At 38.1% G+C, this 24,498-nt stretch overlaps 1 protein-coding gene across 1 annotated transcript in view; it reads right to left on the bottom strand.

Annotated features, from left to right (window-relative positions):
• KIAA0825 (KIAA0825 ortholog) overlaps nt 1-24,498 on the bottom strand; it is a 414,416-nt gene that overhangs the window by 282,366 nt on the left and 107,552 nt on the right. Inside the window, exon 6 of the mRNA XM_054032998.1 lies at nt 20,272-20,947. Within this exon, the coding sequence (XP_053888973.1) occupies nt 20,272-20,947 (676 nt within the window). The remainder of the gene's footprint in view (nt 1-20,271; nt 20,948-24,498) is intronic.

Below are 24,498 nucleotides of genomic sequence, written 5' to 3'. Positions count from 1 at the left end.
AGCTAGGCACAATGGTGTGGCAATCAGGCCAGGTAATCCGCCATCTGTGAAGTTTCCCTCATACAACCAGTGAAACTGTAGCGTACAAATTAGCTATTGAGTAAGGGTGGTGATTGGTTGAGTTATCTCTGATATCACAATGGTATAGTATTCTTGGCACAGCACAGCTCCACACCTTTCTGTAGTTGTACACCAATTTTCAAATAAAAATAGCGGAGAACTTCAAAATTGGTTGGTAACAGACTGCAAAATCCCCACTCCACCCCTTCCATGAGGCCCCACCCCTGCTCTGCCTCTTCCCATCCCTTTCCCGCCTCCATTCTAACCCTTCTCCAAAGTCCCCACCCCAACTCCACCCACTCCCTGCCCCTATTCCAACCATTGGGAGGTAGGCGAAGGAGCGTGGACGCAGCATACTGGGGGGAAGAGAGGGAGAGCTTGGCTGCCAGTGGGTGCAGAGCACCCACTAATTTTTCCCCATGGGTGATCCAGCCCTGGAGCACCCACAACGTTGGTGCCTATGGCAGGCCACAGGCCCCGTGTTTGAGACCCCTGATGTAGAGGGGAAAAATGCAGGTCTGTCCCTGCCCAAAGAAATTATAGAAGAAAATTAAAGGCCCATATGTAGCCTCCTTGTAATAGTCAACATATGCCAGCCACACTTCAAGACTAGTATCCAGCATGGATTTCCTACAACATCTCTCAAATTATGAATCTCAGTTTTTAATCCTGTTATTTCTTTTGCATGTCAGGGTGGAAATGTCTTGAGAACAATGTTCAAGATCAAGTTAGAGCTTTCTCATTAGAAATAAGAAAAAGTATGAAATTAAAAATCCTATTGCACCACAGATGAAGTTTAGAAATGCCTTTATCAATTCTAAAACAGCATATATATTATAGATAACTCAGTAAGGCAAGTTTCAAAGGAGTACAAAGCAAAACACAGAAATCCTATTCTCCAATTAGGTACCTATCTACTACCATTATCACCATAATATCTGAGCCCCTCCTAAATATTTAAAAACAATATCAAGATTTTTGCATTTATTTTACTACTTGCCAAGATTAGCCCTTACTGTCTCAAGAGTCAGAGACATGAGAAATAATGATTTATTAGATCTGAATTAGCAGCTTACACCTGCTAATTGGTGTTCCATTTGTTCTGCCTGGCCTGAAGAGAAGACAGAGCACTGATCAGAGGTGTGCTCATGTTCTGCCTAATACTAGTATATTAAGTAGATGGTGAAATAAAGTACCTAGGAATATGTATAGAAAGTAATGCAAAATGAATGACCACCTGTTCCTTCTTACTTGCCACATCTGAGCCAGGTGACACGAGGATGAATGAATTTTCAGGACTGCTCTATACTGGAGAGGAGACAGTGAAGCTTTCTATACTTCTCTTTGTAGATGAGAGAGAAGTTCTTTCTTCACAGCAGCCACACTTCGGGTTGGGAGGGAAAGAGGGAAGAGGGTGTAGTGTGGGGTTTTCCCTTGCAAATATGCTAGACTTCGGTTACAAGCACTGCTTCTAGATCCACTGACAGTAGACTTCCAACTTCAGTTTCGGCCTTGTTGAATAGGTTTCTGGGATTTACTTTTAAGCTGTCCCTCATTTTTCAGCAAAGTGACATGCATGGTAAGTAAAATCTTGGATTGTTTAAAAAAATGTAAAATGAATCATTTTGGGTTCTCTAACTTTTCTTGTATCTGAGAGCAAAAGGGAAGAAAGTTTCATACAAGATCATAAAAGAGAGGGGCTAACACAGTCCATGGCAACATACAACACCTGCCTGAGAACAACAGATAGATATGTGTGGAGGATAGATGTCACCAAAAAGAATAATCAATACAATATTGGGCAGAGAAAATGATAAGCAGTGGCTTCCTAATAAAGAAAAATATGTTTTCATTCATGAAGGCTGATTCCACATTTGATGGCCCTTGACAATTGTTCTTCAAGTGGCTCATAAAAGGCTAGAGTAGGGGGGAGGGAAAGGATCTCACAAGGTAGAGGAAGAGCATTAAAAAACAGTAAAAGAGCAAAAATATAACTACAGCCTAAAAACAAATAACCAGCAATTTCATAAACGGAACTAATATTTTGCCAAAATCTGAAATGAAGTAGCTTAATAAAGCAAGAGAACCTCAACTTATTGGTAGCTACACTGTGAATAGGGAGATTTTAAGGGGTAAATTTTAAAAGAAGTGCACAGGAAGATACATGTATAAATCCCATTAACAATAATGTGTTCCTCTGCTCCCAGTGATATTAACTTTTAAGTAATGCCATAACTATTATAACAATCTTGCATTTATGACAGCATTCATCAGCACACTGTCCTAAACCCAGCTAGTATACAACTGCATTATTCTTTCACTTGCATTTAGTAATGATATATTCAGTTTTATAGACCGTAGTCACAGTTCTCTTTTCTTATGTTGTACTGTGGTATATAATATTTCTGAATAACTGTAAGTTTAAAAAAATAGTGTTGCTGGGTATAATCACTGATTTCATAAAACTGCAAAATGGCAACTTAATATTTCTTCATAGCAGCTGTAATACACAATATTACATAGAACTAAATTATTACAAACAGTGTAAGCAGTTTTCTATACACAGTACTTAAGATAATTATAAAAATCATCTTCATTACTGCATACTAGCATTTTTTTAACAGTTTAATTTGGATAGGTTACAAGATACATTCAAATCACTCAGATATAATTACTGGAAACCCAAGAAGCTATAAAATATTCCCAACAAAATCCCTTTGACCCTGTTAATGTCTGTTCCTTGTTTATCTAAGGCAAACATTGTTTGTAGTGTGCATTTGTTACAGAATATGAAAAAAAGAAAGGAAATCCCTTAACAGTTGTTATTGATTCCAGCATTTACGGACAGAGAGTTAAGTGCTGTTTACAAAACAGAACAGATGCAGATGCTGACAAAAAGGTAAACAATTGTTGCATGGCTTACTGCCAGAGTCTGAGACGATATATTAAACTCCAAGTGAAGCACATTTCCCCTATGGATTACACTTATTGCCACTTCATTTCCTGTGCGCTCTGTCTCTCTGCTGCTCTGCCTGGCACTAAGCTATTTCTAGTTCTTCAGTGACCCCTGAGGCCTAGTGCTACCTCGCACAGCCATTAGTGAAGGGAATTGCATGTGTCTGACACGGCCTGAAACCAATTATTTGATATTTTCTTCAGAATGATGCCCAACTCTGTTGGGAATGAGCAATCATGAAATAATTTACCTCCTGATTTAATTTTTTCCTGCACAAATTAGTTGTAGTCTGACCTGGCTATACACAGCTGCCTGTGACATATCTCTGTCTTATCAAGATTATACTTGAAATGATGAAAGGGGGGAGGGGGAGGCCGAGTAGAATAGGTTGGGGAATCCTGCTTTAAAAAAGGCATTGACAAGTTTATCAGATATACTGATCACATGTACTCTCTGCTGATTGAAACTGACAGAACCATAAAGAACTATCAGCACAGCAGAGGAAACCACATGGATGCAAACAGTTATCAGAATGTTTATGGTGTTTTTTTTTTTTAAACACCTGTTCACTTTTCAGTTCCCTTTAGTTCCACTGAAACCTTGGGATGCCAGCAAAATCTCATAAAAAAGAAACACACTCACCCCCTCACACCCACCAATTTCTGACTAAAGACTACACTGTGCTTATTTTTTATCCTTACATCATTCCTTTTGGCCACAGATCTGAAGAAAGCATATATTTGCCTATTACTCATCAGTCTAGATCTGTGACTTTTATAATTCCTTATTCCGTATATCCTTACTGTGTATAAGTCACAGGATCCTAGTGAAGTGAGGATTTCAACTTATCTATAAACATGGAAAGTATGTATAAATTTGCATATGTTTAATTAGAAGAGCATGTCTGGCATAGAAACAGAGATGTCACAGCCAACTATAAACAACATCAGTAAAGACTACGTAAGTCTCTTGAAAGAGATCTGCTAAACAAGAAGCTTTAATCAACTCTACTCCATAATGTCTTCTCAATACAATGAAATAAGATTTTCTTTTCATTCATGAAAGCTAATTCCACATTAGATATTAGATATTGAATGTTGGCATTCAGTATAGAAATCTATCAAGATAAAATGTTCATACAAATTGAAGTATAGTCAAGTGCTACATATACCTGACTAGGAGCCAGGAGATCTAATCAGGACTCTGATGCTAATTTTGTATATCAATTTTATTTATAAAATAAAGATAATATCTACCTATCTCATAGGCCTGTTAAAAGGATTAGAAAACATTTATAAAGTATTAGGAAAGTGAAAAGTGCTCAGTAATTATTATTATTAATAATATTTATTATTATGGAGTTTATAGATCACAGAAAAATGACAGCTCTGTTGTTAAAGTTGAGTTGAGCATGCATTGATTGTGGGAATTCAGATCTCTTTGCTATATGTCCCAAAACTCACAGCACTTACTCTTGGAGTACAGAATAAATTTTTCTGAGAATTTATAAGTAAATCAATTAATTGGTTTATGAATTAAAATGAATTAATAATGGGTCTTTCACAAAATTAGCACCAAGTGTGAGATCATTTTTGTTCTTAACGATCTTACTAATGGAATAACACAGATTCTTCTAAATATCCATATATTTAAAACTATCTGAAAACTTTTGCATAAACTACATTTGCAGAGTTTTGTGTGTTTTTTTTTAAAGTAATGGTAATATTTTGCCGCTGCTTTTCATAATGAAAAGTGTCTCCTTCAGCAGAAGCTGACAAAAATGTTCTGCTTCAGAGAATTACATAAAGAATTGCCCTGTTTCAAAATGTTGCCATTTCCAATTGTTCTCAGTGTGACTAAAGCAACTTGGTGCCCTTAGCAAATATAGCCATTGCCTCCATTCACCTGTTCTTCAAAATTCTCTTCTCTGTCTTGTGGGATTACAGGAAGCCACCATCTTCCCTGAAGGCAGTTAGTTGCTCACATTGGGAACATCAGAAAAGGCCATTTTGAAAGAAGGCATCTTAACTGAGGGAAGTATATGGCCTCATTTTCATTGAGAACAATAGATGGCAGCTAATCTGTCTTTGCTGAAGGAAAAACTCAATGCCACCAGGTTTGTCACACTTTATGATTTCACAAATATCATGTCATCTAAAACTGGTGGATTTTGGCCAGTTTTGCTTTTAAATCATTCAAAAAATTAGGCTGATGATAGTGAACTGTAATTTGAATAGAAATCACAATCAAAAGTAGTTAATACCCTTACGTTAATGAACTCTAAATTACTTTAAAATATGCAAATTTAAAACAAATCTGCCAATCTCCTCTCAATCCTCTGTTAAATTCATTCAAAATGGAATAGCCCAGCATGACAGCTGTTGCATTACAGAGGCCACCTATATTAAAATTAAACTGTTAGGAACTTTCAGCCAAACAAGAGATTCAATAGGGTACTCATCACTCCTTTGTGTTGTCTATATATGATATTATGTATTCCCTACATAATAGAGGAAAGTGTTCCTGTCACAGTTTTCTTTTTGGAAATTCCAAGAGGTAACAAAAGCAAACAATGACAGCTTTTATTCTAATAAAGCAGAATGCAACTCAAAAAGGGGGGATATTTACTCCACCTTGGTAAATAATTTTCAATTTCCTTCCTCTTGCTATTTCATAACCTTACTTTGGCAGAACCACCCCAGTTCTTATGGGTATTTTTGTAAAGAATATATACAAATTAGAAATGAATGTAGACATTCATAATGTGGACAAACATTCAATTTTAAGATTTGCTAGACCAACGGGATTGCTCATTGGAAATCTATAAAGTCCTTACAATGTTGAATATAAAGAGTTAGATTATAGTCTTATCTTTATATATGGTGGATTTATGTGCATAAGAGCAGTTTCACATGTATACACATTGAGATGAGAGTATAGTCTTAAAACACCTCTCTATACATGAACTAAAAATCCTTCCTGTAGTCTCATTATGGAAGAAGTTGGACTTTCCCAGTAGGGAAGGATAGTTTACCTGAAGCTGTCTGAAATTTACAAGGTGTTAATTGATGGATGCAATTATCACACAGTCAAAGATATTGGGAGCAGAAAAGACCTGTTAGGATTATATATTGTGACTCCCAGCATCTTGCAGGTTTACCACCCTCATTCCTATTCAAAGAGAAACTGCTGAGCTTCAGTTCATCTGCAAATTTGACACCATCAGCTCAGGATTAAACAAAGTCTGTGAATGGCTAGCCAACTATAAAAGCAGTTTCTCCTCCCTTGGTGTTCACACCTCACCTGCTAGAAGAGAGCCTCATCCTCCGATTGAACTAACCTTGTTATCTCTAGCCTTACTCACTCTTGCTTGCATACTTATACCTACCTGGAAATTTCTACTACATGCATCAATAGGTGTTCACCCATGAAAGCTCATGCTCCTATATGTCTGTTAGTCTATAAGGTGCCACAGGACTCTTTGCTGCTATTCCTATTCCAGAGCATCTAAATTAATGGTGACTCTCTGAGCCACTCTATCTCATCACACTTTCTGTAGAAGTAAACAAGTTATCTATGTAACCCACTGGTCAGCATGTTCTCCTCTGTACTGGAACCACAAACGTCAGCCTGTTACAGCTCTCAGCTAGAGAGAGACTAGTAAATTGCATGCTTCTAGACAGATGAAGCTCTTCCTGTGCGTCTGAGGACCGCAGCAACCCAAATCCCAGACAAGTCCATAATTGTGTGATTGGACACCATTTTGGAGAATACTGGGGATTGAACCATGCACTTCCAGAATTAAGAGCATGAATTGATACATTCTGAGATAAAAAACATGCTCTGTAGGTAGGGCTATAACAGACTTATATCCTCTGTAGATAAGACACATAGGGGAACCTCCGCTTCTGACACCCATAGTTAGATCAGCAAGTAATATAAAAAAGGATTTAAAATAAACCTAAAACTTTATTTAAAAAAATAAATTTACTGTGCATTAAAAGCACTTGATTGAAGACAACGTATTTTAGCATTTTCACACTTCGGTCAATGTGAGAAACAGAAGCATATGCTAACTGAACATATGACATCCTTTTTGTTGATGTGTCAAGCCACCCAATTTTAAATAAATGTGATTTTTTTGCAAGACAGCAATACTTTGTGACTAAAATAAATTGAATTTAACTTTTAAAAATGATATATTTGCTATGTATGTGTGATTAGTAATAAAGGGGATAAACAAAATGTTCCAAACCTTAACAGTATCTCAGCAAGGAATACCTAATTCAATTGTGCTCAGGAGATGGTAGACATACCTGTTGAAAAGAGTCCCATGTAATAATTTTCTTTCCAAATATACCATAGGAGTCTTTTTAAGGGAACTTCTTTAAAGTCTGTCTTCTCTCATCTTTCATAGTTCAACATGGTTTCCTTCATATAACTATATATTCCCAAAGAAAGAGAGCCTAATTTAATAATCCTATCTCAACTTCTCTCTCTCTCTATATATATATATATTTAAAGAGTACTGCAGTATATAAATCTCAAACTGACCTCTGTCCACTCAAGCAAAATCAGACTGATGAGTAAATCACATTAATCTTTTATACTTGGGAAGAGAATGCAATAATTAGGGGGCATGGTGAGTTAAATGTTCTTTTCACCCTTAGGAAAAACACCCAGGTGTGCTGAGGAAGCATTTAGAGGAAGATAATTAGTTTGCTAACTGTAGATATTTTGAAATGAAAAAAACAAACCCCAAATTGAAATTATATCTCCTTCTATCTATAGAATTCAGACAACTGATTCAGGGGCTTGAAAGACAGACATAACATTTAGTATCCTCATCATTACACAAAAGTATAGCATACATCATACAAAATAAAATTGCATCGCTAATTACACAGTGCAAATAATTTTGAATTCAAATTAGCTATATCCTATAATTTTTTTCAAGAAAATCAAAACAAATATAACAGTAATAAGAACCTGAATATAGACATCTTTTCATTATGGCAAGGGGTCAGTAATGAGATTCCACTGTCAGTCTTCACATTATGTGCTTAATAAGTGATTTGAAGCAATAGCTCCAAAAAGCAGGAAGGAATTCAGGCATGCTACCAGCTTTGAAATTCTGCCAACTGAAAATTCAGTAACTTAACTGTTATCTTACCCCCTACTACAGGCTTAAAAAGTAACAGGCTTAATGCTTTTGTAATCTTTAAGGAAATGTTGCACTCCCCCTAGAAACACACTTGTGGTTCTAGGGTATTATGTTCATGTGGCCTTTAAGAGAATATTTCTTTTTTTGTTTATAAACTTCAACTCTGTGTATTAAAACAGATGGTTTTATTTTCCTCTCAGAATTACACATTATTTTCATTTAAGATAACTGTGTGGTAAAAATCAAATACCCTACTTCCAAGGATAAGAATAAATAATATATGACAAAGAGCCCCAAAACAAATTTTTTCCTGCATTAAATGCAAAGACAATTAGTCACTATTTTGTTCTCCCTGGGTAACGGGATTTGTTTCTTCTGTCAAAATCCTATACGTTTTCTAAGGAACAAAGACAGATGCAGAAATCAGCATCAGACTTTGTGCACCTATTGTTTTCCTATTACAACTATCAACCAATAATTTTCGCCTCCTTCATTAAATGGATGCTAAATATTACCTGTTGAAGAGTCTGACTCTGAACGTTAATTCACCTACCAGTACAAAAATTAAGATACATGAATAAAGAAAACTAAGCATCTGATTTACTGAGGCAATGGAAAACTACCATTTTACTGCTATGTATTTAACATTTTCTTTGTTATTGCACAAAATTGATTGCTTTATCTAAAAGTCACTTGTTTAGTTCAGGCCAGTTCTGAAAAGTGTTGAATCTTATTGAAGCGAGTGGAACTAGTCATATGCTTAAGGTTGTTTATATGCTCAAGTGCTTTGGGACACTGATTGGTTTAAAGTATTAATGGTTGAATTTGAAAAAAATTAAAAACACATTTTCTGATATTTAAAAACCCAGAAGTTTATAATCAAGCTATAGTACCACTCTACTTAATCCTCACTAATGCCCTGTATGTTTCCCCATAGAGATTACCCCCATGCAGGAGAACAGAAATTGAAAGAGTTTTAATTCACAGCTTTTTTTCCTCCTAATTTTTCCCTTTGCCCACTCCTCCTATATAATCACTGGGGATCCAGCTTCCTACATCCATGGACCACCACACACTATATGGATGTTGGGGGGTCCTTAAGATGCAAGGGCCCTTTGTACATATGCTCTATTCATTCCAACAGTCCTTGTGGTTTTGTATAGCCTCCTGTAGCACTGCTCCTACAGATGCTGCTAAGTGCCCTACAAACAATCACTCTAGTTGGGTTATGTTCTTCTCCCCATACCTCAAAGAAAGGCTTGCTGAAAATATGCTATATATGGTAAAAACCAAACTTTTAAAATTAATTTATGTGCTTATGTCTATGCTGCTTAGTATGGAGACATATTTAGACAATATTAAAGTTTCTACACTTCTGCATGAAACAGAATTTCTTAGCTTACTTTTTGTGTTCTTGGTAATAAACTACAGCAGCTGAGATCAAAACAGTCCATGACAAAAACAAACAAACAAACAAAACAAGACAATCTGTTGTTTTCTTATAGAGCGCCCCAAAGCCTTTGATACCAAAACTTAGTTGTGCTAGTGTGGCACAAGAACTGGTGAAGAAAAGGAAATTCTATACAAGACCCATAATTTGAGACAGTACTATTCTTTTCAGGTAGATTTTTTTTCTTTTTTTTCTTTTTAAAGTATCAGCTTCCTTACAAAATTTGAGGGGGGAGAAAGAAACCCCCACACACCACACCACACACACACTTTCATTTTGAGATACAAAAATTCAAAACTCCCCAAATGTAGCTTGATTATGACAACTTTTGGTGACAAAGAACTATAAAACTGTTTAACAAATGAGACACACCAGACACAAAATTTTCAAGTGTATTTGGTGCCTAAGGCTTAGGTACACAAATCCATATTTAGACACCTAAATAAAAGTGGCTTATGTTCAGAGATGCAGAGCAACCACAGATCGTTTTGACTTCAATTAAAGACTTTGGTGTTCAGCATCTCTGGAAATCAGAAAACTTTTATTTAAGTGCTAACTTTAGGCACCCAAGTTTGAAATTTTGTCTGTATTAAATACTAATTACTTTGGCTATTTTCAAAACAAATGGAGATAATTGAGAAGAATAATGGGCTGAGCATGCAAACATTGCCATTTTCATTGGGTGTCAGAGACAACTGATCTCAAGAATGTTTCTGGAGATTAAACTGATTGCAACACCATTGTAAATTCATGTGAATTACTACTGTTATCGTTTTAGAGAGTCACACACAGCGATGTGAAACATGTTTGTTCACTGTATATCAAGTTACATCTGCATGTCTAATTAAAAAAACATACTTCATCTACATTTGTAACATATTAGTTGAACAGCAAATCACATTGCTCATTGTTAAATGAAAGAACTTTCATAATATATGAAACAGGATAGATTTCCTGGCATTTGAGCATTTAAAATCTCAAAACAGTATAACAGCCTTTCTGAGTTTTCTCAGTAAAAAAGAGTTCTAAGAATATAAGAAGTTCCATGCTCCTAAAATTGACAATTGGGAAGAGTGGCCAGAAAATAGAATAAAGGCAAGAGAATGAAAGCCAAGTAGCCAGGGGAAGAATGGAGAGGCATAACAGTAGCTGCCTCATGAAGATTGTGTTGAGATCTTAAAACAGAATTACAATATCTACATTTCATACTTAAACATTTATTCTCCAAAATTTAACATGCTACTCTTCACAGGCCAATCAACTGAATTTGCCCTAGTATATTCTCAGTCTGAGATTTCTGAGATTCTAATGAGGGTTTGGGTTTTTTAGGTTCCCAAAAGATAAGACAGTCATACTCACCACAAACTCCAAACTTCACACAGAGACTCTCATAAATGCTTAGGGATAGAAAACTTAAAATATTTTCCAAATTAATCATACCCTAATTCATTGTTGGAAAGGTCAGGAATTATCCAGTTCACCCAGCTACTTCTGCTTTCCAACACTGTCCCTCACTATACCCCAGATCAGCTCCTCACATACTGCCCCATCTCTGGAGACCCATGGAAATAGGTTGGGCAGCAGAAAGTATGGGGGTAAACTGGAGTGTTCAGAGGACCTAGAGGTAAGCAAGACTTTTGGAAGGTAAAAGGATAAGTGAGATGGTCTCAGGAAGCTGAAGAGTTAAGCAGGCAGTAAGGTGGGGGCTCAGAGTGTAAATGGAAGTGGTACAGGACAGAGTATTTGGGATGAGCCCAATATCGATATTTCTGTGTCAGACATTAGCGCATTCAAATTTGGCTCACCAAGATGCTGCTGCTGCAAACTGCAACAGTATGGGAGAACTGAAGGACTGAGCAGGGGTGTAGGGATCAGGGGTGTAAGTGGCCATGATGGTTACGGTCAGGAAATTAATAGAGTAATGAAGTTGCATTAGGGTTTGAGTAGGGCTATAGGGGACCAGAAGGAAAAGCAGACTCTGTGGAAAGAGAACCTGCAGTATCTGGGGAAGCAGAGCTGGGTGAGGTATCTTGTGTGGTGGTGGAGAGTTGAGGGTATGCACCAAGGATCTGGCTCACAGAGACTTGGTCACCAATGGCACTGCTGCCTCAGCATCTCCACTGCACCAAATATGGGCATCATGGGGAGCCTCTGGAGCATGGAGGCAATGGTATACAGAAATTCAGTTCTCCTCAACCGGAGGCCCTTGGCCCAAATCACCCTTTTTTGTTCAACTACCTTTATATAGTCCCATTCCCGCCCCTCTCGCTGCAAGCCCCTCCATAAAGTCTACTTCTCTTTCAGCTCTCAGTCCCATTGCAGACACACACAAATGCAAACCTTAACTCCAACTTCATATTTGAAAAACACAATAAATGCTTTACAAGTACATGCATATGTACAGAGAACATATCAAACTAGCTGAGATCAGACATCAAGTTTGCATTTGAATGTGATTTAGAGGAAATGAACATGTGACCTGCAGTTGGTTATATGTTGGAAGTGCAAGAGAGTTTGTTGGAAAGGAGGAGTTTACAGATACCTTTGGGTTAAAGTATGTGAATTAATGTTACTTCGTGAGTGTGTTGACAGGAAATGCATGGCAGAAACCTTAACAGTTTTTCTGTGTGGTTCCACTCTGCAATCAGATTTTTAATATGTAGTCAGCCACTGTGTGATGAAGGCTAACAGGCCTTCTCCACCTCCTGCTGGAGGCACCTGCACCTTGATGCTCCCCAACCAAGGAAAAGCCACTCAGACTGGGCAACCAAGATGACAGTCCTCCAGAGGTGAAGAAGGCCAGGAGGAAATACTGACCAATCAAGAACCAGCAGGCTAGTGAAGGCGGCTTGCCTGCAGTTGTTCAGGGCAGAGTTAGGTGAGAATGGGACAGAGAAAGAATGTCTCAGAGCTAACCCAGAACCCAGGTCAGAACCTTGCTCTAACTTTTGGAACTCACTAGCTTGCACTTTGAAGGGTTTTTTTCTCTCCCTCTTTGTTTAAAAGCACAGCGAGCTGAGTCCTGAGTTGCTATTTTGTTACTTGATTGTTTAGAAACTGATGCCAAATTATGACAGAGGCTGCCCTGCCCCAAGCAAGCAGCCAAACCTTTCAGAGTATGGCGGGGAGCACCTGCAGTACCACTTGTGGAGCAGCCCTGCCTCTTACATACTGATTTTGATCCACATATTGTCACTAGCTCACATTTAATGAAGTGAATACTAATTAAGAATTTAAAAGATATTCATTATCTAAGAATTCAAAATATGACTTGTTAGGTATGGTAAAAGACACTAAATCTGTGTTTCTGTAGCGTTTGATGGTCTTTTGGCAAGCCTATTGTTAAATGAAGAATAAGAAAAGAGTAGGAACTTCAGACATTTTAAAATAGTGTATATTAGAAAAAACTGAATACAACTATAAATGTTAAATTTTAGCATCAGAATAATAGTAAGCAGACTACTAAAGAAGAAAAAAACCCACCTTGTATATAAGCAAACCAAAGAAATTACACACTTTTAGGAAAACTTAAACCTGTAATATGTCATGTTTTTTGCTTATTATTATTTTTGAAGTTTCTTTGATTAAAAGCAAATAATTTATAGGAGTAGCTATTTCTTCATCCAAAGGATATGAAGGATTGGGATGGATTGGTAAAGACTGATTAAACTAGCTTAACATTTTTTGTAAACAAATGAATTGGAGAACAGATTCAAAAGATAAAAAATATGATCCACATTTAATAGACTTATTGCAATTATTTTTGAAAAGTATCATATTAGAAATCTAGGGGAAGGGTGGTGGGTAGAGGGCAGGAAAAGGGGGGAACAGAACTGAGTAAGAAGCCAGGATGACCTGGGATAAACAACACTTCCCTGCATTAGATACTAAAATATGCTAGGAAACATAATATTTGGTTTTAATATTTTTTGAAATATTTTAACTTTGACAAGATTTTAAGGAGCATATTTTTAATGCAGAAAGACTGAAGCAACATTGTTATAAAACTCAAATATAATGAATGATTTTATTATTGATGCTTTTGTTAGCTCACCTTTCTGAAGTTTCTTTGATTAAACAATAATTCATATTTTTAAAAAACTATTTATTGATCATTTTCAAACTAATATTTCTAAAAGCAGGTTTAAGTTTCTTTAGGGATTTTTTTCTTCTCTTGAATTATAGTTTAACATAGGGGAGACAAGAACACTGTATTGGGGTGCCCAAGGAAATGAAACAACACATGTAGTCTAAAAATCTCATAAATTTGAATACAGTCCGAGCAGTAAGAGCTTGATCCTGCATCATTCAAGTAATGGGAATTTTGCCACTGACTTCAATGGGAGCAGGATCAAGCCATAATACAGCTGCACCTACCTTCCCTAGAGATGGTGACCAGAGACTCCAACCCCCAGAAGAATGCTTCATTTCAATTCCCATTCCTCCAGCATTTCTCTCAAACCACACTCACCTGCTTCATGGATAATGGGGGAAGAGAAGTCCATTACAATATTTTGCAGTACATTCAGTGTATGAAAGCAAAATTGATAAACCATTATTTCACAAATAAATCATTATATATGAAATATCTGAAAGTTTTATAAATCTTTTAAAGCTTGTTACAGCTTGCCTTTATTTTCCAGACAGAACTAGTCCATCTATATTAAATTTTGCAAGGTTCTAGTGCAGTTTCATTATTTTCTGTTTCCCCCTTTTTTCTATACGGTAGGATCAATTACTATAGTTCCTATCAAAATCACATTTCCCTCAGGGCGCACTTAGTAAATAAAAACAAGAGTCCCAAAGGAATATCCTAGATTAAATTATCCTGGTGGTTTGAAATGTGCTGGTTTGGGGGTTCCCAGAGGGCAGAGGCAGCTTGCAGCAAAACCATAGGAAACACATTGGCAGAACTGTCACTCATCTGAGAAAGCAGTGAATTTTCTCTCTCCCCTGCCTCCCTCCATTCTTAGTGACTGTGGTCTTTCCATGTCAAAATGAAGGTCATTGCCAAGGCAACCTGGTACAGCTGTACATTCCTTGACATATGGATAAATGGGGAATTTTACTCCCAGTGTCAGTGGTGAGAGAGTGATGTCCTGGGCCCTAATTAAGATTTAAATATGAGTTCTCATTAGTAAAGTCCACTTAGAAACTAAGGGCTTGTCTACGCTTTTTGGTAATTACCAAAAAAGCTGTTCTAGCAAAAGAGGGTCTACATAGAGGTTTGGCATGAATGGAGGCACATGCTCTGCAACCAGGTGATGCCTTTCTTACAGTCTTTGGCAGCCAGGGAGCCACTGCCATACATAATTATTGTTCACCTGGGTGAAAATGATTTGGGAGTTTGTAAGCGGGTTGATAATCATCAGGGAAAAGAGGGATTTGGGGCAGATCCAGTAGCTTTTCTCAGGGGTGATTATAAATTGGTCTGAAATGCTGCAACAGAGGGTATGGTAGGGAGCAACCAGGGCTACATGGGTTGACAATGAGAGAAGGCACATGAATCAGGAGATGCCTGAATTTGTAAATGAACAAATTATCCATCCAAAATCATCCATCAGAAAATATTGCATAGGGTACCCAGGTTATTTATGGTCAATGGGATACACCTAATGAAGCACGGCGCAGACATATTTTTGACCGAAATTCAAGAGTGAATTTTTAACTTTCTGGGAACCCAACTAGGAATGGAGGGAACGGAGCAGAGCCAACCCAATTGCTGGTGTCTTGTGGCAGGTGTCCAGTGAAGGTACTCATTCCAGGGTACAGTTCCCTGGTAAACTAGCGTTAGAAGTGAACTTAGGAGAAGATACCCCTAAGGAAGCTGAGGAAGTGGGGCTGGGACTCCTATGTTTGGTACACCAGGAAGACAACTCCCTTTCCAGAGCTTCCTTAGCCCTCATACAAGGGGAGGAGGTGGAGTGGGAATGGGTGCTGTCCACTCCAAACACGTGCAAACAATTAAGACAAGAATGGACCTGCACCGTATGATTTATTACCAGGTATTTCCCAGATGACTTAATAAAGCCATAGCCAAATGAAGCCATATCCCTTGTATGGCCAGGACAATAAAAATTCCAGTATATCTATTCTAGTAACTTTTCAGGAGTAGACAAGTCCTAAGACCCATTTAAATTGATTTGATCAACTCTTAAAACACAGTGGACAATGAAATCCCCCTTCAACAAGAAAAAAAATCCTCATCGTTTTGCCTTCACATCAGGTGTTTTACTCTGGACTGCTGACTGTGAATACAGAGTATCATTCTTATTTACCAGTGTCCAACTGATAAACTCAGACTGCTAAGGAATCACAATTGAGCTGAGAGGGCATAGTGAGTGGGTTCCCACAGGGATCTGTCCTGTGTCTGGTTCTATTTAGTATCTTCATAAATTATTTGGATAATGGCATAGAGAGTACACTCAAAGTCTGCGGACGATACCAAGCTGGGAGGCGTTACAAGCACTTTGGAGGACAGGATTAGAATTCAAAATGATCTTGGCAAACTGGACAAGTGGTCTGAAATAAATAGGATGAAATTCAATAAGGACAAATGCTAAGTACTGCACTTAGGAAGAAATAATCAATTGCACAAATATAAAATGGGAAATGACTGCCGAGGAAATAATAATGCAGGAAAGGATCTGGAGGTTAAAGTAGCTCACAAATTAAATGAGAGTCAACAATGTAATTCTGTTGCCAAAAAAAGAGAACAACATTCTGTGATATATTAGCAGGAGTGTTGTAAGCAGGATACAATAAGTAATTCTTCCACTCTACTCAGCACTGAAAAGGGCTCAACTCGAGTACTGTGTATAGTTTTGGACATCACACTTTGGGAAAAATGTGGACAAATTGGAGGAAGTCCAGAGAAGAGCAACAAAAATGATTGAAGGTCTAGAAAACATGACCTATGAGGGAAAACTGAAAAACCTGTGTTTTAGTCTGGAGAAGAGAAGATTGAGGGGGGACACGTTAACAGTCTTCAACTACATAAAAGAGGAGGGTGATAAATTGTTCTCCTTAACCACTGAGGTGGTCTTAAATTGCAGCAAGGGAGACTTCAGTTAGACATTTTGAAAAACTTCCAAACTGTAAGGAACAAATTACCTAGGGAGGTTGTGCAAACTCCTTCACTGGTACTTTTTAAGAATTGGCTAGACAAACACCTGTCAGGGATGGTCTAGATAATATTTAGTCCTGTCTCAGTACAGGAGGCTGGATTAGATAACCTTTTGAGGTCCCTTCCAGTCCTACATTTCTGTGATTCTGTGTTCTAGACCAGTGGTCACCAACCTGGATCGATCCTGGAGCCTCTGCCAGTCGATCGCGATCTCCGGCAGTGCAGCGGGGCTACGGCAGAGCCCTGGCCCCATGCCGCTCCTGGAAGTGGCTGGCATGTCTCTGCAGACCCTGGGAAAGGGGAGGCAGGCAGCTCCGCATGCTGCCACTGCCCCCACACCCTCAGTGCTGACTCCACAGCTCCCATTGTCCGGGAACTGTGGCCAATGGAAGCTGCAGGCACGGACAGCTTCTATTGGCCACAGTTCCTGGCCAATAGGAGCTGTGGGGGTGGCGCTCGCGGGCGGGTGCAGCAGCAGCAGCACGCGGAGCCACCTGCTGCTCCTCCCCCTCAGGGGACACAGAGACGTGCCAGCCGGTTCTGGGAGCGGCATTGGGCCAGGGCAGGTAGGCAGCCTGCCTTAGCCCCACTGTGCCACTGACCGGGAGCCACCTGTGGTAAGTGCCTCCCAGCCAGAGCCTGCAACTCGCCCCCCCTCCTGCACCCCAACACTTTGCCCCAGCCCAGAGCCCCCTCCTGCACCTAAACTCCCTTGCAGAGCTTGCACCCCTCACCTCCTCCTTCACCCCAACCCCCTGCCCCAGGCTCAGCCTGGAGCCCCCTCCCACACTCCGAACCCCTCGGGCCCAGCCCAGAGCCTGCACCCCGTCCTGCACCCCCAACCCCCTGCCCCAGCCCGGTGACAGTGAGTGAGGGTGGGAGAGAGTGAGCGATGGAGGGAGAGGGAATGGAGTGAACAGAGCAGGACCTCGGGGGAGGGGCGGGGTAGATCCTGGGTTGATCTTAAATTCAAAAAGTGCTCTCGTGCATAAAAAGGTTGGAGACCACTGTTCTAGACAAACTGCTGTTATAGAAGCTTGATGTCTGCCTAACGAACTTTCAGGCAATGCACACTATAGACCATGATGTAATGTATATGAACTTGACAACCTGTAGGAACAAATAAATGCACTCATGCATACCACCAGCATATTCATTTTATGGGGCTGAGGTGCTGGCAGTGGTCAATATTGTGTTCATACTAGCTATTTACATGGGAGGGCTTGAGTATGGCCCCCATAAACATTATTGGAGTAGTCAAAACACAGGTTATTTAGTTAAGAGCAAATTAATAGTAAATAATTAAATCAGACATTTATTTCAATATATTTTCTCGAAAACAGTATTACATTTAAAAGCCTCCAACAGTCACCTGAATGTTGGGTCACCTTAATGTTCATGTCTCTGGATGATTTCCTCAGCTGCCCACTCTATTCCTCCGGCATTTTCAAGTGTCTTCATTGGGTTAATACTGGAGAACTAGTGTTTTCTTACACAAAAAATTCCCATACAACCCAGAAAAGTCTCACATCGTCTTTATTCTACAATGAGGATAACAGTCTACACCATAACCACGGCCTCTGATTTTGCACCTGCAAAAAAAATACATAAATCTATATTGTATGCAAACAAACAGCTGTGTGTACATTTCTGTAGACACAATCACTTTCGCATACATTTTGCAGGTGCAAAATTGAAGGCTACAGCCCAGAATATGACCTTTACCATCTTTTCAAAAATCTCTGCTGTTGGGTTTTATGGAAAGTTAGTATAACAGCTACAAAGCAGAATACCAAGATTTGCTTTTAAGTAATTTTATCTACCTTTTTTTTTTAAATTAGCAGCAGAATACAGTAACAAAAATGATCCCGATGAATACACCGGCACTATAATATCTAGGGGGAACCTTTTACAGCAAACAAAATGAATTTAAAATAGAGCAAATAAAAAATTTAAGCAGAACAAAAAAGATATTCCCACTATTCACTACAGTATGCATTTTTACAGATTAATGAAATTTGGGCTATTTTAATCTCGCTCTCCTCAATTTTCTCAAATATGAAAAGGTGTTTGAGATCTATGGATTAAAAACTGAGTTACACAAGAGGTAGGTATAAATATTCACTCTCTACAAAATGCTGCAGAGCTAGGGTCATCATCCTTGTTTGTTGTTCTTAATGTGTAACCTCTTTGAATCTCTCCACTGGCTTACCTTCTGCTAAGCGCTCCAAATTCTAACTTCCTTTCACAGCTCAACATTACTTTGCCCCTACCTACTTAACCGCCCTTTTCCTGTCTCCCATTGCCCCTCCACTCCAGCAGTAATGTCAGTTTATCACATGACTGTCTGCATGCTTTCTTCTGTACTGCCTCCTGTTCCATGTTCCAGACTTCCTTTACTCACCCACAAAGCCCCTATCGTCTCCATATTTCAGTCTCTCTTGAAGAGGCTCTTCTGTCTTTAGAAACCAATGGAGTTTCTATTTGATTTATACTAACATGAAAATTGATTTAAAAAAAATGAACATAACCTTATTTTGTGGAGAGCTGGTAAACCAACACCTGGAACATAATACTTTTTGTTATACCTCTTTCCCCTGTTTGTTTGTATGTCTAGCGTAAGACTGTGAGCTCCCTATTCCTTCTTGTCTTGCTAGAAAATACTTAGCCTGCTGTGGATGCTATTGTAAACAAATACATAATTCCAACATACAATACCACTCTAAAACTGTGCATGGCATGCCTGTACACAACTTCTCTACCAATTACATAATAAGAGTTTTCATTTTATATAATTGCATTTTTTAAACTTTCAGTACTCCCTTTGAGAATAAGGTTATCAGATTCACCAATAGTGAAACAAGTATATAAAGTATCTAATGTCAACAGTGGGATTCTCTTTACTGTTGTAACTTTCTTTTGAAAAACATGAAACCAATTATCAGTACAGTAATTTATATTAATTTAAAAAGCGTTGGAAATTTATTAAAAAAAAAAAAAGATTTTTTGAGACAGTCTGGATACTAAACCTTTCAGACCAGTTATGTGGGATTTAGTATCAACTATTTTATAATTAAATGCATTGAGTCTGTGTTGCTGCAGTCTAATTTTTAAATTTTTAATTTCAGTCCATTCAAAGCAACTCTGGGGAATAGAGAGGGTTTTTCCCTGTCCAGATTCAATAATTTGTAATCCCATACCTACTAACACAATCTATGGAAGTTATAATTTTAGTTTTTTTTTAATATGCCAACAGGAAAATATTACCCAATGGTAATATACTGCAGCTTTGTATATATGGCTATAAAATAATGTTCTATTTTAAAATTTTGGGGTCACACTTCTGATATCTTCAATAATTCAGCTACATGAATACTATTAAAAGCATCAAACTAGAATGGGTAATTTCATGCCTTTCTGTCTTCATGGGAAATAATCAACCAAAAGAGAGAATACGGTAGTATAAACAAGATATATAAAAATCTAACTAAAATGAACATAAAAATGCCACTAACCCAAAGCATGAACTGTTCCTCTATGCTTCTTTGAAATCTTGCTTGTCTTAATTATATGTAGAGCATTTTCTTTGAACTGCAGTTCACAAAGTCTTTCAAGAAGAACTGTTATTTCTTCTGTGATGGTATCCAGATAAGTTTCATTAATAAACATCAGTGTTGAGGATGGATCTACAGTACCACTTAGTATATACAAATCCTCTTTTATCATTGTGCATAGTGTAGGTATTGAACTTTTGTAACCATGAACCACCTTATCAAAGCTTGTTTCACCACAGCTAGATAGAACACAGTTCTGAAGAAGTTCAGAAACCAATTTATTCTGCATGTTTTGGTACTTGGTTAGAACTTCTGATTCTGGATATAGAAACAAAAGGTGTTGTATGCATTGAGTTTTAAACTGCATTTGCTGTTTTAAAGTAGCAGTATTTGTTTCATGAGGACTCTGAAGTCTATTTACTAAGAAACGTCGAAGGTGTAATCTCACATCATCCCAAACAGACTTGATATTCATAGATGAATCATCCTCAATGGCATGAAGGGAAGCTCTGGATGTTAACTCAAAAGATGTCCCACTTGGAGTACATGGAAATGAGACCCCACACTGACTGGAGAGATCCAGAAGAAAGTGTAGTATCATTTCTTCTTGATTTTGTTCATTCCTCAGCAAGCTTTGCTAATAATGATAAATTATATAGTATTTAGAGATGTTGCATGAATAACTCTATTTACAAAATTAACTTTATGTTACAAGATGTACATTATTTTTAATTGCAAACTACAAAATGATAATTTCTTACCAGGTAACTTGATTTCTCTGAGTCCCTTCATGTTAGCCCAGGCACAGAGTGAGTATACATTCTCTTACCAATAAAGATAAACAGGGAAAAAAGCAGTTTTTCTGATGTCACTTTCTGTATAAAATGGCTGTCTGATGACTTAGTTCAGTTAAAGATTCCCTAAGCAATGACAATCATAAATAACTAAAACACACACAGGAAAACTTTCAGTAACTCAAACTCAATTTCATCAATACAATAAGGTATTGTCTTGGCTGGCATACAAGGACTTGGAGTAACCAAATCACAGGTAAGAACATGCATCAGCATTCCCCTCTATGCCTTTCCAGATAGTACTCATTCTAAAGACATTGGACAGATACCTAGAAGAATAAAGACTGATGAATCATACTACATAGGAACCACCTACCATTGGCAGAGACTGTAATATAAAATCTGTAATGACATGAAGCACGTAAGAACATCCATAGTATCGCTGGTAGAAATTTTTTCATTGAAATGTTTTTTGATGAAAAAATGACTTTTCACAGAACATTTTTATTTTGATAGAAATTTTCAAAGAAAAAAGTTCTGTTGTCTTTTTTAACTAGAAAACAAATGTTATTTCACTTAAAAAATTCATTTTCCAGTTAATTTTTAATAAAAATATTCAGCTCTCAGTTTTTGAAAACCAAATAGAAATTTGTAGGTTTTTGTTTCAGATTTTCACTGGAAAAAAAAAATCAGGATATTTAAATATATATATATTCAAAATTTCCTGTGAAAAATAACTGGAATTTTTCTGTCAGCTCTACCTCACAGTTCTAAAGGGAAAGCACCAACTCTCGTAGCTACCAGTTAAGCCTTGGCAGAAGATGGAGCCTTTTTACTCTGGTTAGCCCATCCTGAAAAGCAAATGAGGAACAAGTCAAAATAATTAATTTGAGACGGGGAGAGGAGGGGGAAATAAGTGGTAGATACACTGGAGGGTAGGGATCGGATACAGAGGGACCTAGACAAATTAGAGGATTGGGCCAAAAAAACCTGATGAGGTTCAACAAGGACAAGTGCAGAGTCCTGCACTTAGGACAGAAGAATCCTATGCAGTGCTACAGACTAGGAACTGAATGGCTAGGTAGCAGTTCTGCAGAAAAGGACCTAGGGGTCACAGTGGACGAGAAGCTGGATATGAGTCAATAGTGTGCTCTTGTTGCCAAGAAGGCTAACGGCATTTTGGGCTGTATAAGTAGGGGCATTGCCAGCAGATCGAGGAACGTGATTCGACACTGGTGAGGCCTCATCTGGAGTACTGTGTCCAGTTTTGGGCCCCACACTACAAGAAGGATGTGGAAAAATTGGAAAGAATCCAGCGGAGGGCAACAAAAATGATTAGGGGTCTGGAGCACATGACTTATGAGGAGAGGCTGAGGGAACTGGGATTGTTTAGTCTCCAGAAGAGAAGAATGAGGGGGGATTTGATAGCTGCTTTCAACTACCTGAAGGGGGGTTCCAAAGAGGATGGAGCTCGGCTGTTCTCAGTGGTGGCAGATGAAAGAACAAGGAGCAATGGTCTCAAGTTGCAGTGGGGGAGGTCTAGGTTGGATATTAGGAAACACTATTTCACTAGGAGGGTGGTGAAGCACTGGAATGCGTTACCTAGGGAGGTGGTGGAATCTCCTTCCTTGGAGGTTTTTAAGGCCCGGCTTGACAAAGCCCTGGCTGGGATGATTTAGTTGGGAATTGGTCCTGCTTTGAGCAGGGGGTTGGACTAGATGACCTCCTGAGGTCCCTTCCAACCCTGATATTCTATGATTCTATAACTATTGCTCATGACAAACTTGGTAGGAATTCATAAAATAGAAACCTTGTGCTTTCCATGTTCTCCTGGATCAGCACTAAGCATCAAAAAGGCAATTCTAAGGATAAATAAATCTTCCCAAGACAGTCTTGAAGGACTCAAAGAGAGGATCTGCTACATTTAGCACCAGGATTGAGGTCCCATAGGGCAAGGTGGGGGGCATCATGTACCTGTCCTGGCTAGATTTGGACTGATACATTTACAGGTGCCAGGTTGAAATTACATTTCAGCTATATTGGTAAGGGAGAAAGAAGGGAAGCAGGTATGGAGCTGATGAAGTAACAGGACTGCATGTATTGTTTTACTTCATCTGAAAAGGCCTCTAATGTCTAGTAGGGTCAAAGTTCTGGTCTCATGGCTATTTAAGATACAATGGGACATATTACAACCAGAGGGCTCTGTTCTCCCACCACCAGCTCTTCTAATTGCATGGAGCCCAGCCCCTGGTTTGTGGTCTGTCCAACTTCTTCTAGAGTAAAACTGGTTGAGAATATTTCAGCGAACCATTATTTTTTGTCAGAAAATGATGATTTGTCAAAACCAAAAGTTTTTGTGAAAAAGGTCAGTTTTGATGAATTTCCCATTTTGAAAAAATGGTTTTTAAGTTGTTAAAATATTCTGTTTTGACATTTTCTAAATGAAAAAAAAAATCAAATTTTGGGGTCAAAATGACATTTTGCTTCAAATGTAAGTTAATTTATAGTTTAAAAAAAGCTAAAAAGGAAGGTCAATATCAAAACAAGACATTTTGATTGACCTGATCAAATTTATTTGAGGGATTTTCAGTTCACAGACATTTCTGAGATGTTGATGTTTGCCCAATTTGGGATGGAAATTTTTTTTAGAAATCTTTAAATATTCTCATGAGAAGGGAAAACTGTTTTCTGCCCAGCGCTGCTCTAAAATGCTCCAATATGTAGGAGAAAATAAAAGCCCTGTCCTAACCTGGATAATTTTGATGAAAAGGATAGGCTATATCTTCACTGAAGAAAAAACTAAAAAACTAACCAGACAACATAACTTCTCAGCTGGTGGAGATAAGAAAACAAATGAACAGGACAAACCAGCCAACCATATGTGTTTATAAAGTGAGTGGCATCATAAAGTGAGTGGCATCACAATAATTTTGCTTTTTTCCTCTCTCCATCTTCTTTCTTGCAGAATGATATATATGCACTCTCTGGGCTGACATTAATGGAGCAAATATAGTGGATAAAATAAAGTTACTAAAAGACAGTCTGAGGGAATGAAGTTATACTCTATATAAATGCACATGTATCTATGCATATTACATACACACATTATATATATTACAGAATTATATGTGCACTCACACCTACACGCAAAGTTTATTTTGTGTTATTATCTGTATTCTTTTACAATTTTGTGGCCCCCATGAGGCAAGTGCAAAATTTTGCAGACTCTTGCGATATCATAATCAGAATCTGCAGTTTACTCTGCTGAAGTAGCAAATCTAGATTTATAGTATTTATAGATTTTTTTTTGATGATGTATATTCAAATATGCTGTTCTAATAAAAACAGAACAACAGAACTTCAACAGATGTCAAACCAGCCAATGAGATTCACT

Source organism: Malaclemys terrapin, chromosome 6, assembly GCF_027887155.1.
Source record: "Malaclemys terrapin pileata isolate rMalTer1 chromosome 6, rMalTer1.hap1, whole genome shotgun sequence".
Classification (NCBI taxonomy): domain Eukaryota; kingdom Metazoa; phylum Chordata; order Testudines; family Emydidae; genus Malaclemys; species Malaclemys terrapin.
This window is presented reverse-complemented; position numbering and strand designations above follow the sequence as displayed.